Here is an 11,458-nt window from a genome sequence, read left to right on the forward strand (position 1 = left end):
GTGGTTTGTGCAACCTGGGATTTTATTTAGGAACTCACTGAACATAATACTCTGGATAAAATATTCCTAACAGTCAAATCAGGTAAGACTGAACCGCCATCACTCATGAAATAACACATCATTCCATCATAGTTGATCCCGGTATCTGCCGGGAGAATTTGCAGCAAGTGTCTTTAAATAAAGAACTCTACAAATTGGAACTCTAATCTAGGATCTCAGTGGGCCGGACAAAGCATTTAGCCATCAAGTACTTTACTCTGGTAATCCTCAAATAATTAATATTACAGTGTGGGGGGGAAATGTGGCTCGCAGATGTAAAAATATATATTTTTAAGGATAGAAAATGTAACTGAATGTTTTACCAAAGCACAATTAAACAATGAGTATCAACACCGACACTATTTACAATCTAAACTGCAAAGACAACATGCCAGTCAAACAATTGTATCAACTGAGAACAATGAACATGTAGAGGTCATGTCATGGACTATCCAGACACATACAAGAGTAGTAATCCTTCCAATTCCAGTTGTCTAGAGGATGCGATTTCAAAATAAGACATTGATACATTTAAATTGTCATCCCACCAATAACCAAACTTTTTGAAATTAATTTCCTATTTGTCAGCAGGTCAACATTAAGGTTTCTAGCAATAAGTATGATGGCAAGGCAGTTAAAGAAATTCAGGAGTAGTTCTAGGTAGTCCTTCCTTTCATTTTTGTATTGTGCTACAGTGTCAATGACCACAAAAGCTTGAATTGCAATAGTTGTATGTAATGAGTCAGATATTATGCCTTCGAGACGAGTTCTCACCTTTGTCACAATAGAATAAAACAATATAAAAACAATTTGATATTATTGAAAGTTCCACCACTAGCCAATTTTAAAATGTTTGCTTTCTCCTTACAGTTTTCCTGACCAAGTTGTAATCTAAAAGCACTAACACAGTTACTGAACATGCTTTCTTATAAAAGGTACAGAAATAATTACTAGAGTCAGTTTCAAGAAGGCAAGTCATCCTTCAATAGTCCAGTGGTTGAAGTTCAAGAAGCTGTAGGATGTGGTCAGTGCCAAACACCTCTTCTAGTAGAACCAGTGTATAAACTATGTTGACAGAGAGGAATAGCCAGGGCTAGATCAGCTCTATAGTAGAGACGCAAAGCCATTATCTGTGGAGTCCTGCTGGTCAGACTTGCGGGAACTTTTGCTGGGGTTGGGGGTGGTTGAATACTTGGGTGGGTATCGGATAAAGAGACGGTCCTCCTCCTTCCTGATCCAACGTAGAAGCTTGGTTATTGCGTTAATGGCACGGGCCTTAGTCACCAAGGGGCTGAAGCAAGTGTACAACTCAAATTTACTTGTGACCTATAGAGAAATGGACAAAGCATGCAATTAGTTGACTTAGCAGGTCCATTTCAACTATTATTGTCTATTCATTTAGGTATGGACTGTATACTGCAATTCAGCTCTTAGCTACCAATGTTCTACATCATGACAATAAACGAAACCTTAAATATATAAAAGTTTCAAATTCCTTGAAATTACTGTTGTGTTCCATTGAGCCGAAAAGTATGCAACATGAACGCTAGCAACAATCCAACATAGCTCAAATACGGCAAAGTAAACTCTGGAACAGAATACATGTTTGTGAGACCCTAGCCTCCAGACTAAAACAGGCTTCAGTCAATAGACCTGCCCATAGTAACACTTCTACGTGTATTCCCTGTGGGAGTGACATACCCAGGCCAGCAGCGTTTCCCTCTCTGCCACGTGGTAGATGAGCTTGAGGGGCCGGGAGGAGCTGTGGATGCGGCCGTGCATGTAGCGGTACAGGTCCAGCAGCCTCATCCTCTCCTCCTCCGTGCTGTAGGGAGCCTCCATCTCTGGGCTGAAATCAACAGCACATCAAACGTCTTAAACAAGGACAGGGCAAGACCTTAGACATTATGCAGTGCAATATCGGCCAATTGTATACATCAGAAAGAAATAGCCATAGAACAGTGTTTAGAAAAATAAAACGTGTGCTTCTCCCACTTTGATCATGCTGCTCTAATGTAAGTCAGACTGTTAGCCTTTCAATAACTCAGTTTGCAAGACGCAGCATTGCATGGTGACTATTCATTTTCCCTGTTTTACTAGATTTTGCAAGTTGGTTCTCACAATCAAGATGAATAAGAAATAGTTGAAGTCATGCTTTGCTTAAAGTGAGAGTGATACAATCTTATCAGTACCATCATGGATATCATGCACTTTCAATGTATATGATTCTGTAATGTTAATATGGTAATCATAAGCAATAGGCCTACTGGAGGCTGCATGTGATCCGACCTGCTGAGGCACATATTTTGATGTACTACACACCACAGGAGGTTGGTGGCACCTTAATTGGGGAGGACGGGCTCCTGGCAATGGCTGGAGTGTAATCAGTGGAATGGCATCAAATACTTAGAACATGGTATCCATGGGTTTCATGCCATTCGCTTTGTTCCAGCCATTATTATGAGCCCTCCTCCCCTCAGCAGCCTCCTGTGCTACACATCTCCCCTTTGACATTACTTTTTGAGTAATTATGTTTGTAGGCTAATATTTCTGCACATTAACACAGAAATGCAGAACCACTACTTAGTTAAAACATGCAAGAAAATAGTAAAATGACAAAGACAGATGTGAATCATTCATAATCATTCACTGGGTGAAGGTTACATAGGCACAACCAAAACATACCACCTACCTGGTGAACTGGGTGAGCTGCTTGTGGTTGTCTGGGACATCAAAGGGCTTGTACATGAAGTGCCTGAGGTCTGAGACTCCCACCTGGCTCACGCTGTAGGAGTGGGCCTTGGCAATGAGCCTCAGGGAGTTCTGAGCCAGCATGGCCAACTCTATCCTCCTCTTACACTCTGCCACCGCATAAAAGGCCTCCTTATCCGTCGAGAGCAGCAGCAGACACACAGTGCATTCTGGGGGGTCCAGGTAGGAGATGTAGGCATAGAAGTAACAGTCAGGGTTAAAGAGAGGCAGGCAGATGGGAGTCCAGATCTCTCCGGCCTGGAAGGCAGAGGAGGCCCCAATGAGGTTGAGCAGCAGGTGGACGTCAGCAGGCTCCAGCCTGGTGTCCTCAATCACCGTCTTTTCCTGGACAATGGTGAGCAGCTGGTTCTTGGCGATGAGGATGGAGAAGACCAGGTTTGGGGTAATGGCCTTCTGTAGGATCTGGCTGAGAGAGTCCCTGAGAGAGGAAGTCAGGGGCAGGCAGTGCACCGCTGCCAGCAGGAAGCTGGGGTCTGAGTCCACCAGGTTGAGGAGGCCATCCAGGATCTTCTCAGAGCCGGCCAGCAGTCGCCGCAGGTCATAGTTCTTCTTGTGTTGGAAGATGCGTGTGATGCTGGCCTGGGTGAGCATGCTGATGATCTGGTAGTAGACGTACAGCAGCTCACCACGCAGCTGCTGCTCTGACTGCCGGCTGCTTGACACAGACACCAGCACCAGAGGACCCTTCTGCATGAACACCACTGTGTGCCCGTCTGAGGGAAGAGTAAAGGTAGAGACACAGGGAAACAGCATGATGTAAAGCTGTACAGAAGGAGCAAAGTATGATGCAAAAACACCTATAGTATTGTCATAGTCAAGAATGTAAGGAAATTCTCACCTGAGTAGACAGAGCGGATCATGTTGTCACTACTCTGGACAAAGGACACCAGTGCCATCATGACTCCCATGGTGGACGACAGGGCCTCTTCACTGCCGTAGCGGGAGTAGATTGGTTTCCCTGCCTCACTCAGGACAAACACATGCTTCCTGTGCTGCCTCCAACTCTCAGCCATCACGTCTTCATCACGGTGGGATGGGGGGGCCTCTGGGGCGCCAGTCTCTGACAGTGGAGAGGACATCCCTTTCACTCCCATACCTTGTTCCTCCAGTTTACCTCTGGCCAACATAGTGACCACAAACTCCCCTGAGTCGTCCTGCCCATTCTCAGCTGAAGATGAAGCCTCTTCTGGCACCGTCTCTGGTTGACCACCTGAACTGTTCTGATATTCTGTCTTATTGCACTCATCAGTCTCTTCATCTTTTACCTGGTCAGGGGCCGGTTCTAGTTCCTGGTCAGGGGCCGGTTCTAGTTCCTGGTCAGGGGCCGGTTCTAGTTCCTGGTCAGGGGCCGGTTCTAGTTCCTGGGTCCCCTCCTCACCCATAGTATCTGATGGAGGTGGATTCTTAGGCTCCTCTAAAGTCACATTGGTGTTGTCGTCTCCTCCCACTGGCCCAGCAGGCTCAGGAACTGTGTGATTTTCAGAGGACAGAGCAGGAGTGAGATCAGCAGAACCTGAAAATCAGACAAATGAACTCAGTAAAATAATCACAAACACTGCTGATCCCCCTACTTACTGAGTGGAGGCATGTCAAGATCAGCTGGATGTCATTAAAGATTAGCTAACTTTCATTATAGATTAGATAAGGCATTTCATTACCAGTTGACAGTGTGCTGTCAGAGGATGGATTCTCACAACTCTTTATCTCCTCCATCTCTCCCTTTTCTTGATTGTCATCTCTCTCCATGTTGACATCACAAACACTGTAAATCACAGAAAAGGGAGCATTCATTGGCATACTAGTCATTCATTTGATATTCAGTTAACTAACAGTAACAGACATACAACAGCACACCACTAGCGATCGAGCTACACAGCTAGCCACAAACTGGTAATGCAAGTAGTTAATGCCCTAGATAGACGACAAGCCTAAAATGGGTCATTATGGAGAGTGTCAGAGGACATACAGAGTGAACAAAAAATTAGGAATACCTTCCTAATATTTGCCCTCAGAACAGCCTAAATTAGTCAGGGCATGGACCCTACAAGGTGTCAAAAGCATTCCACAGAGATGCTGGCACATGTTGACTCCAATGCTTCCCACAGTTGTGTCAAGTTGGCTGGATGTCCTTCGGGTGGTGGACCATTCTTGATACACACAGGAAACTGTTGAGTGTGAAAAACCCAGCAGCGCTGCAGTTCTTGACACACTCAAACAGTGCGCCTGGCACCTACTAACATACCTGGTTCAAATGCACTTAAATATTTTGTCTTGCCAATTCAACCTCTGAATGGCACATATACACAACCCATGTCTCAAGCCTTGAAAATCCTTCTTTAACCTGTCTCCTTCCCTTCATGTACACTGATTGAAGTGGATTTAACAGGTGACATAGCGTTGGTCAGTCTATGTCATGGTAAGTGCAGGTGTTCCTAATTTGTTGTACACGCAGTGTGTGTTTAGTTTTGGTAACAAACACTCACTGACTGGCATCTTGATCAGATTAAAGCCCCTGTAGTAGGAACATATTTAAGTAACGTTAGCCGTTTGTTACTGGAAACATTAGCTTGATTTACTACGCTTTGAACTTCAACTTCATTTAGCTAGCTAAATTAATTTCCTAAAACAGCTGAAGCCAATATGCATCGCTATACAGACCAGAAAACATCACAGCTAACATTAGCTCTAAATTAAAATGCCTTTATCTAGCTAACTGGATTAATACGATTAGCAGGCAAAACAATTTTGGGCTAATGAGTTAACGTTACCTAGCTAGCTAACTATAACTAAATGAAGTACCTAACTAGCTAGATGATTTAGATGTTATTGCAGGCTAAAGTTACCCTCACTACGTAACATCCAGCTAAATACGTTCCAGTACTGTACTTCCCAACCCCCCAGTTTGCCGAACACAATAAAGCAGCCAGGTAGTTAACTATAGTAGCTTTAGCAAATACCTAACTTTATCAATGTAGCTACAATACTAACACAACTTGAAATAATCACAAACAAATCTTACATTTGGATATTCCGTTGTTAAATCATCGGGGGAAAGGCATGACTAACTGGTAAACAAGTTGTTTTTCCACTCACAACAGCACATCCATAATCCCAATGGTGACAGGATTCATTGTCCAATGGTAATTTAGATGGAGCAGGTAATAAACCAATGAAGGGAGAAACTCCCTCTCCCCACAGACAGGGTACGTTCCAGTGCGCTTTTTTGTTTTGTTTGTTTTTTGTTTACGATTCGTGCTGGTTGCCGTCAATGCGCAGCCATGTACAGACACGATTCTCTAAAACTAGACAAAAAAATTTACCTTCAGATTTGACACGGAGGATTCTATTCCCCCCAAAAAGGTAGCTAACTGTACCAAGAGCTAGCAATATGAGATACTGGTTATCTCATTATAATAGTACGGTTATTTGAATTTAAAAGTATTTCATGACATAACAGTAAAGCAAATATTATTGCATCTGTGACTGAAAGTTTCCTCCTCAATCTGTTTGACGAATGGGGTGATTTGAAACAGTCAGCGCATCACCCGTTGGCTAGCTGTTACGCGTTTAGACCCTGTTTATATAGCTAGCTATAGTAAACCTCAGTGGTGTAGACAGTTACTCGGCCTTGGTCATATTAACTAACGTTAGCTAGCTGGTTTAGATAAAATGTTTTTTTGACAAAGCATACATTTTGGGTGTTGTTTTATAAAATGGAAGAGCCCTGGGATTTCGAGTTTTTATCCCGCATTGTGGACGGGTTTGTTTCGTTTCTTTCCGAATTTGTTGACGACTGGCTGGCAAATGATATGAGAGTGTCAATATTCAAGATATTGTTTAGTTGGCTCGTTGTCAGTCTCATTGCCATCCATTTCGCTTGGAAATTTTACGGAAACACTGTGAACGATATGTATTACCGACAAGGTGAGTGCTAAACTAGCTAGTTATTCATATTCGAATATTTGCCACCATCATCATGTTTAGTTCTATAAACGTTAGTTAGCTATGTCTGAAAGGCATGCTGCCATGAAGTGCTAGGTAGCTAACTTGTATTGCTGTCTAACGTTTAGGTACTGGTGGAAAGAATGGAGGCACACCTGACCCTGCACCTCACAGGAGCGGATGGTAGGTGTCCAAGCATCCATGTCTCCCTCCAGGTACCCCCAAATACTGACTGTTATTCTCCCCAGTCACTATACAGTCTCGTTTTCTTTAGCTAACTGGACTGGACACATATTTGATTTGTCCATTATGAATATGGTTGGTTAGTGTTCATGGTGTGTGCTTCCTACTGTTATAAACTATAGGTGTGAACCTTTCCTTGTCTCATATCAGTGAATGGTTGTGATAATGTTTTCTATCTGTCAGGGAGAGTGCGGCAGGAGACAACCTCAAGACACATCGTGAGTGACAGACAGGACATAAGTTGGACTACATACAATTTGCCCTCTGTCTTATCAGACAGGGTTGCTGAGTAGACACAGACTTGCTAATGTTGTGCCTTTTCAAATGGACTGGAGTTCATTGATGAGGTGGGCCTGTGGACGCTTCCTTTGAGCTGAAGAAGTTTCTCCTTGTTGGTTGTCATGACGATATAACGGTTATGTTGTTTGCTTCCGCACATAAACACCATGTAATATGCTAAGATATTCTCTCATATGCCATATCTTTTTAAATCTCATATATTTTTAAATTTAGCTCCTCTGGCTCATGTACAATTTTACCTCTTTATTGGTGAGACATTCAAATATCCATCTGGCTACATATCCACTGATTGATATAGATTTAAATTAAATGTTATTCTAATCTGTAGACAGAATCTGGAGAGACTCAACAACTGTGCTGTGAGAGTTGTGGGTTGGTGTGACTGCAGTTATATTCATAACATATTGTATGAGTAAGGAGCTGTTCAGAGAGATGGTTTCTGTTTTTATTTTTGCTGGAGCAAGGCTACATAGTAATCCATGAAGATTGCGCTGGAGCAAGGCTACTGTGGAGGGAGTGGTCAGAGATAGGTCTTACATCAAACAGCAGCTTTCCTCAAATTCATATTTCTTATTCTTGACAGCCTGAGCCCTCAATGACTGTCTTTTGATTGTTATGAAAATATAAAGCAGTGAAGACTGGGGTGTGTTCAGTTTGATTGAACATTTGCTACATTGTTTCTGTTTGTACTAAATGACAGGTTTCCCCAAAATGCTCTTGAACAGATGTTGCGGTAGGTTTGCTCTGTTTCGTGGGTGTGACGGGTTGATGCTTGAAGAAGGTGAGTGATGTATTTAAAGGTAAACGGCCATGCTGACAGCCTTCCACAACCCAACCCCTCCCTGTTTTTTAACTGGTCGTTCAGAACAGCACCGTTTCTATTTGATTGAATGTTGGAGTATGTTTTTTTGTACTGAACGCAGCCCTGTCTTTTGATTGCTGTGAAAATATTAAACAGTGAAGGCCAATAATGCTTTTTATTGTCTCAGGTACAGGTTGGTACCAGTAGCAGTCCAATGGAGTAGGCACATTGATTCTACATTTTATGTTATGGTCTTGTGCAGTTGATTGGTACATAAAGAATTTTGTTTAAAATTCTAATTTCCTAATGTTTTTGTTTTTCATTGTCTAAAACGATGTCTAGCACACAACTTAGTCCAGCAGATAGGTGACATAATTGTTCCATTTTATGATACAAGTATCAAACTTGGTACACTAATACTAGATACTTTAAGGAACATTTTAATGTTTTTTGCAGTCCAGGGAGCCTGTCAGTCAACCATGGTGGCCATTTTTAATGAAATGGCTGCCTGTTAGAAGAAAATAGAGTAAAATCATTCCAAACAATATCAAAATAACTTTGTAATTTATCTATCCACTATATTATCCCACAGATATAGACAATAATTCTGATCATAAAGTACTCTTATGACCTTAATAGGGGTCATATTGAGGTCATTTTCACCATAGTCCAGCAACTACGTGAAAAAATAAAGCCACTAAATTTCACACACTGCTACGGCATGTCTAAATAAGTATTTTTGTTTGTAGTGCCATCGCAGATTTTGTCAATTACACAACCCTGGCGGTCATTTCCAATATGGCCGCTGAAAAATAGGCTAAGAAATCCAAGATGGGGAACTAGTTGGATAGATGTTACCAGGGGTATAATTCAATTAAATGTATTTATACAGCCCTTTTTACAACAGCAGTATGGTTAAACCAAGCCTAAAACCCCAGAGAGCAAGCAATGCAGATGTAGAGGCACAGTGGCTAGGAAAAACACCCTAGAAAGTCAGGAACCTAGGAAGAAACCAAGAGAGGAACCTGGCTCTAAAGGATGGCCAGTCCTCTTCTGGCTGTGCCGGGTGGAGACTATAAGAGTACATGGCCATTAAGGCCAGATCGTTCTCCAAGATGATCAAACGTTGATAGAAGACCAGCAGGGTCAGACAGGAGTAGTCAGGCCATGTAGTCCTGAGGCATGGCCCTAGGGCTCAGGTCCTCTGGGAGGGGAAAGAGAGAGATGGGAGAAGAGGGAGCATATCTAAGATCACACAGGACAGCAGAATTACCCAGATATAACAGACTGACCCTAGCTCCCCGGAATATAGACTATTGCAGCATAGATACAGGAGACTGAAGGGGGGACACTGTGGCCCCGTCCAAAGTTAACCCCGGACAGGGGAAACCAGGCAGGACATAACCCCACCCACTTTGGCAAAGCACATCCCCACTAAAGGGATATCAACAGGCCACTAACAAGGCCGAGTATAGCCCACGAAGATCAACCTACCGCACAAGCTCAAGGACAGGAAGAATATAAGAGCGCAAGCAAGCCACTGACTCAGCCCTCATAATAGGGTCAGAGGCAGAGAATCCCAGTGGAGATAGGGGAGACGGCTAGGCAGAGGCAGCAAGTGTGGTTTGTCACTCCAATGCCTTGCCATTCGCCTTCGCACCCCTGGGCCGGAGTTCACTTCATCATCTCTTCAGTACTTAAAGGTTGAGACCGAGTCTGCATCTCTCACATGGATCGGCAGAACCATTCTGTAGAAATGAAGCAATATAGGAGAAAGTGCTGCCTCCAGCTGTTTTCTTAGAAATTCTAGGAACAATAAGGAGGCCTGCGTCTTGTGACCGTAGCATACGTGTAGGTACAGTATGTAATGGAGAACCAAAATGGTGAGATAGGTACGAACAAGCAAGTCCATGTAATGCTTTGTAGGTTAGCAGTAAAACCTTGAAGTCAGCCCTAGCCTTAACAGGAAGCCAGTGTAGGGAGGATAGCACTGATCACATTTTGGGGTTGTAGTCAAGATTCTAGCAGCTGTATTTAGCACTAACTGAAGTTTATTTAGTGCCTTATCCGGGTTTCCGGAGAGTAGAGCATTGCAGTAGTCAAATCTTGAAGTGACAAATGCATGGATGAGCTTTTCTGCATCAAATTTAGACAAGAAGTTTCTGATTTTTGCAATGTTACGAAGATGAAAAAAGGCTGCTCTTGAAATATTTTTGACACGTTCATCGAAGGCGATATCAGGGTCCAGAGTAACGCCAAGGTCCTTCAGTTTTATTTGAGATGACTGTACAACCATCTAGATTTACACTGCTCTGGTCAGAGAGCAAGGAGACAGAGCCATTTATTATGGACTTGTGGTTGGACATGGTAAAGTTGGATTTGTGTGTGGTTCTGATACAAAGGAGAGACATAAGCAAGTTGCATAATGTAAAAAGGTAAAGGTGATAAGGATGATTATATTAAACCAATATATATCAAATAAGGAAAAGTATTACATAACTAAAATGTACATGGAAATAGGAAATGTACTTTTAACACAACTGGAAAGAAACAGTAACGGCTTGACAGGCTCATTCACATCTTCAGTTTGGATTTCAATCCTATCAGGGCAGTCCTGAAAATTAGTGACAAGTGTGTGGCATTGAGAAAGAGTCAACAGGTGAAAATCAACTTGGTTGATTAAAGTAATCTCTGTAGTATTAGAGAGGAACATCCAAAGTGAGAGGGATAACGACTCAAAATCTGTCTTCTCGAGCAGGTGTTTTTCTTCTTTTTTCTCTCGTCAAGCAAGGAATTTTTGTATGGAGATCAATGACTGTCGAATTTGGTCAACAAAAAATGAATGGCTTATTACTTAGGTAAGGCTTATTTGATCAAATAGAAGTTTCGTAAGCTTTGATTGTTACGAGTGTGCTGATATAAGTAGGTCACGTGACTTCCCGGCAATTTTGCGAAATACCACTTTATATGGTTGTTGTGCCTGTTTATGCTCGTATCTGCCCTCTTATTGGCTAGAATGGTCCCACCTGATCTTGCCTCCTTACATTTTTGATGATATTTATTTTCATTGTTCGAGCGGCCACTAGAGTATCAGGTCAATATAATGGATAATCTGTGGCAGTATGCTGCTCCACACGGCTTTTGTACAGCTGCCAACCAACTGCATGGGGTCGTATTGGACACGATTCACGTGGCCATATCTTGAGAAATAATTGGTACATACAGCCCAATAATGGATTAAAATGTTTGAGGGGGGTCTGGAAAACACAATGGCCCAAAGATGCCATATATACGTATCATTTAAAATGTTAGTGGGGAAAAATGTGCCACCTTACTGTTTAAAAAAAATACATTCATAGC

The 11,458-nt window shown here is 42.5% G+C and overlaps 2 protein-coding genes across 7 annotated transcripts; one reads left to right on the forward strand and one right to left on the reverse strand.

Annotated features, from left to right (window-relative positions):
- Positions 1–4: 4 nt before the first annotated feature.
- LOC106565972 (vacuolar fusion protein MON1 homolog B) lies at positions 5–5,977 on the reverse strand. Of its 5 annotated transcripts, none has more exons than XM_014133693.2 (6): positions 5,831–5,977; positions 4,470–4,573; positions 3,650–4,324; positions 2,732–3,524; positions 1,741–1,888; positions 5–1,365 (listed from the first exon to the last, which is right to left on the reverse strand). In XM_014133693.2, the coding sequence occupies exons 2-6, from the start codon at positions 4,555–4,557 to the stop codon at positions 1,144–1,146; spliced, it is 1,926 nt and encodes a 641-aa protein (XP_013989168.1). In that variant the 5' UTR covers positions 4,558–4,573; positions 5,831–5,977; the 3' UTR covers positions 5–1,143. The 5 variants fall into 5 exon arrangements, with proteins under 5 accessions (XP_013989168.1, XP_013989172.1, XP_013989171.1 ...); XM_014133697.2 differs by lacking the exon at positions 5,831–5,977 and adding an exon at positions 5,655–5,673; XM_014133696.2 differs by lacking the exon at positions 5,831–5,977 and adding an exon at positions 5,611–5,629.
- A 249-nt stretch (positions 5,978–6,226) lies between these two features.
- Positions 6,227–8,264, forward strand: LOC106565977 (T-cell leukemia translocation-altered gene protein homolog). 2 transcript variants are annotated; one of them, XM_014133703.2, is made up of 3 exons: positions 6,227–6,735; positions 6,882–6,968; positions 7,180–8,264. In XM_014133703.2, exons 1-2 carry the CDS (start codon positions 6,525–6,527, stop codon positions 6,938–6,940), a joined length of 270 nt encoding a protein of 89 aa, XP_013989178.1. In that variant the 5' UTR covers positions 6,227–6,524; the 3' UTR covers positions 6,941–6,968; positions 7,180–8,264. The 2 variants fall into 2 exon arrangements, with proteins under 2 accessions (XP_013989178.1, XP_013989177.1); XM_014133702.2 differs by having other exon boundaries at positions 6,882–6,936.
- The last annotated feature ends 3,194 nt before the right edge of the window (positions 8,265–11,458 follow it).

The sequence above is a fragment of the Salmo salar genome, chromosome ssa12 (assembly GCF_905237065.1).
Source record: "Salmo salar chromosome ssa12, Ssal_v3.1, whole genome shotgun sequence".
Classification (NCBI taxonomy): Eukaryota; Metazoa; Chordata; class Actinopteri; order Salmoniformes; family Salmonidae; genus Salmo; species Salmo salar.

Coding starts and splice junctions, on each gene's coding strand:
- LOC106565972 (XM_014133693.2), bottom strand. CDS start 4,557: ATGGAGAGAGATGACAATCAAGAAAAGGGAGAGATGGAGGAGATAAAG. Junction 3,525..3,649: donor GATCCGCTCTGTCTACTCAG/GTGAGAATTTCC, acceptor CTCTTCCCTCAG/ACGGGCACACAGTGGTGTTC. Junction 1,366..1,740: donor GGGAAACGCTGCTGGCCTGG/GTATGTCACTCC, acceptor ATTTCTCTATAG/GTCACAAGTAAATTTGAGTT.
- LOC106565977 (XM_014133702.2), top strand. CDS start 6,525: ATGGAAGAGCCCTGGGATTTCGAGTTTTTATCCCGCATTGTGGACGGG. Junction 6,736..6,881: donor CGATATGTATTACCGACAAG/GTGAGTGCTAAA, acceptor TCTAACGTTTAG/GTACTGGTGGAAAGAATGGA. Junction 6,937..7,179: donor GCACCTCACAGGAGCGGATG/GTAGGTGTCCAA, acceptor TCTATCTGTCAG/GGAGAGTGCGGCAGGAGACA.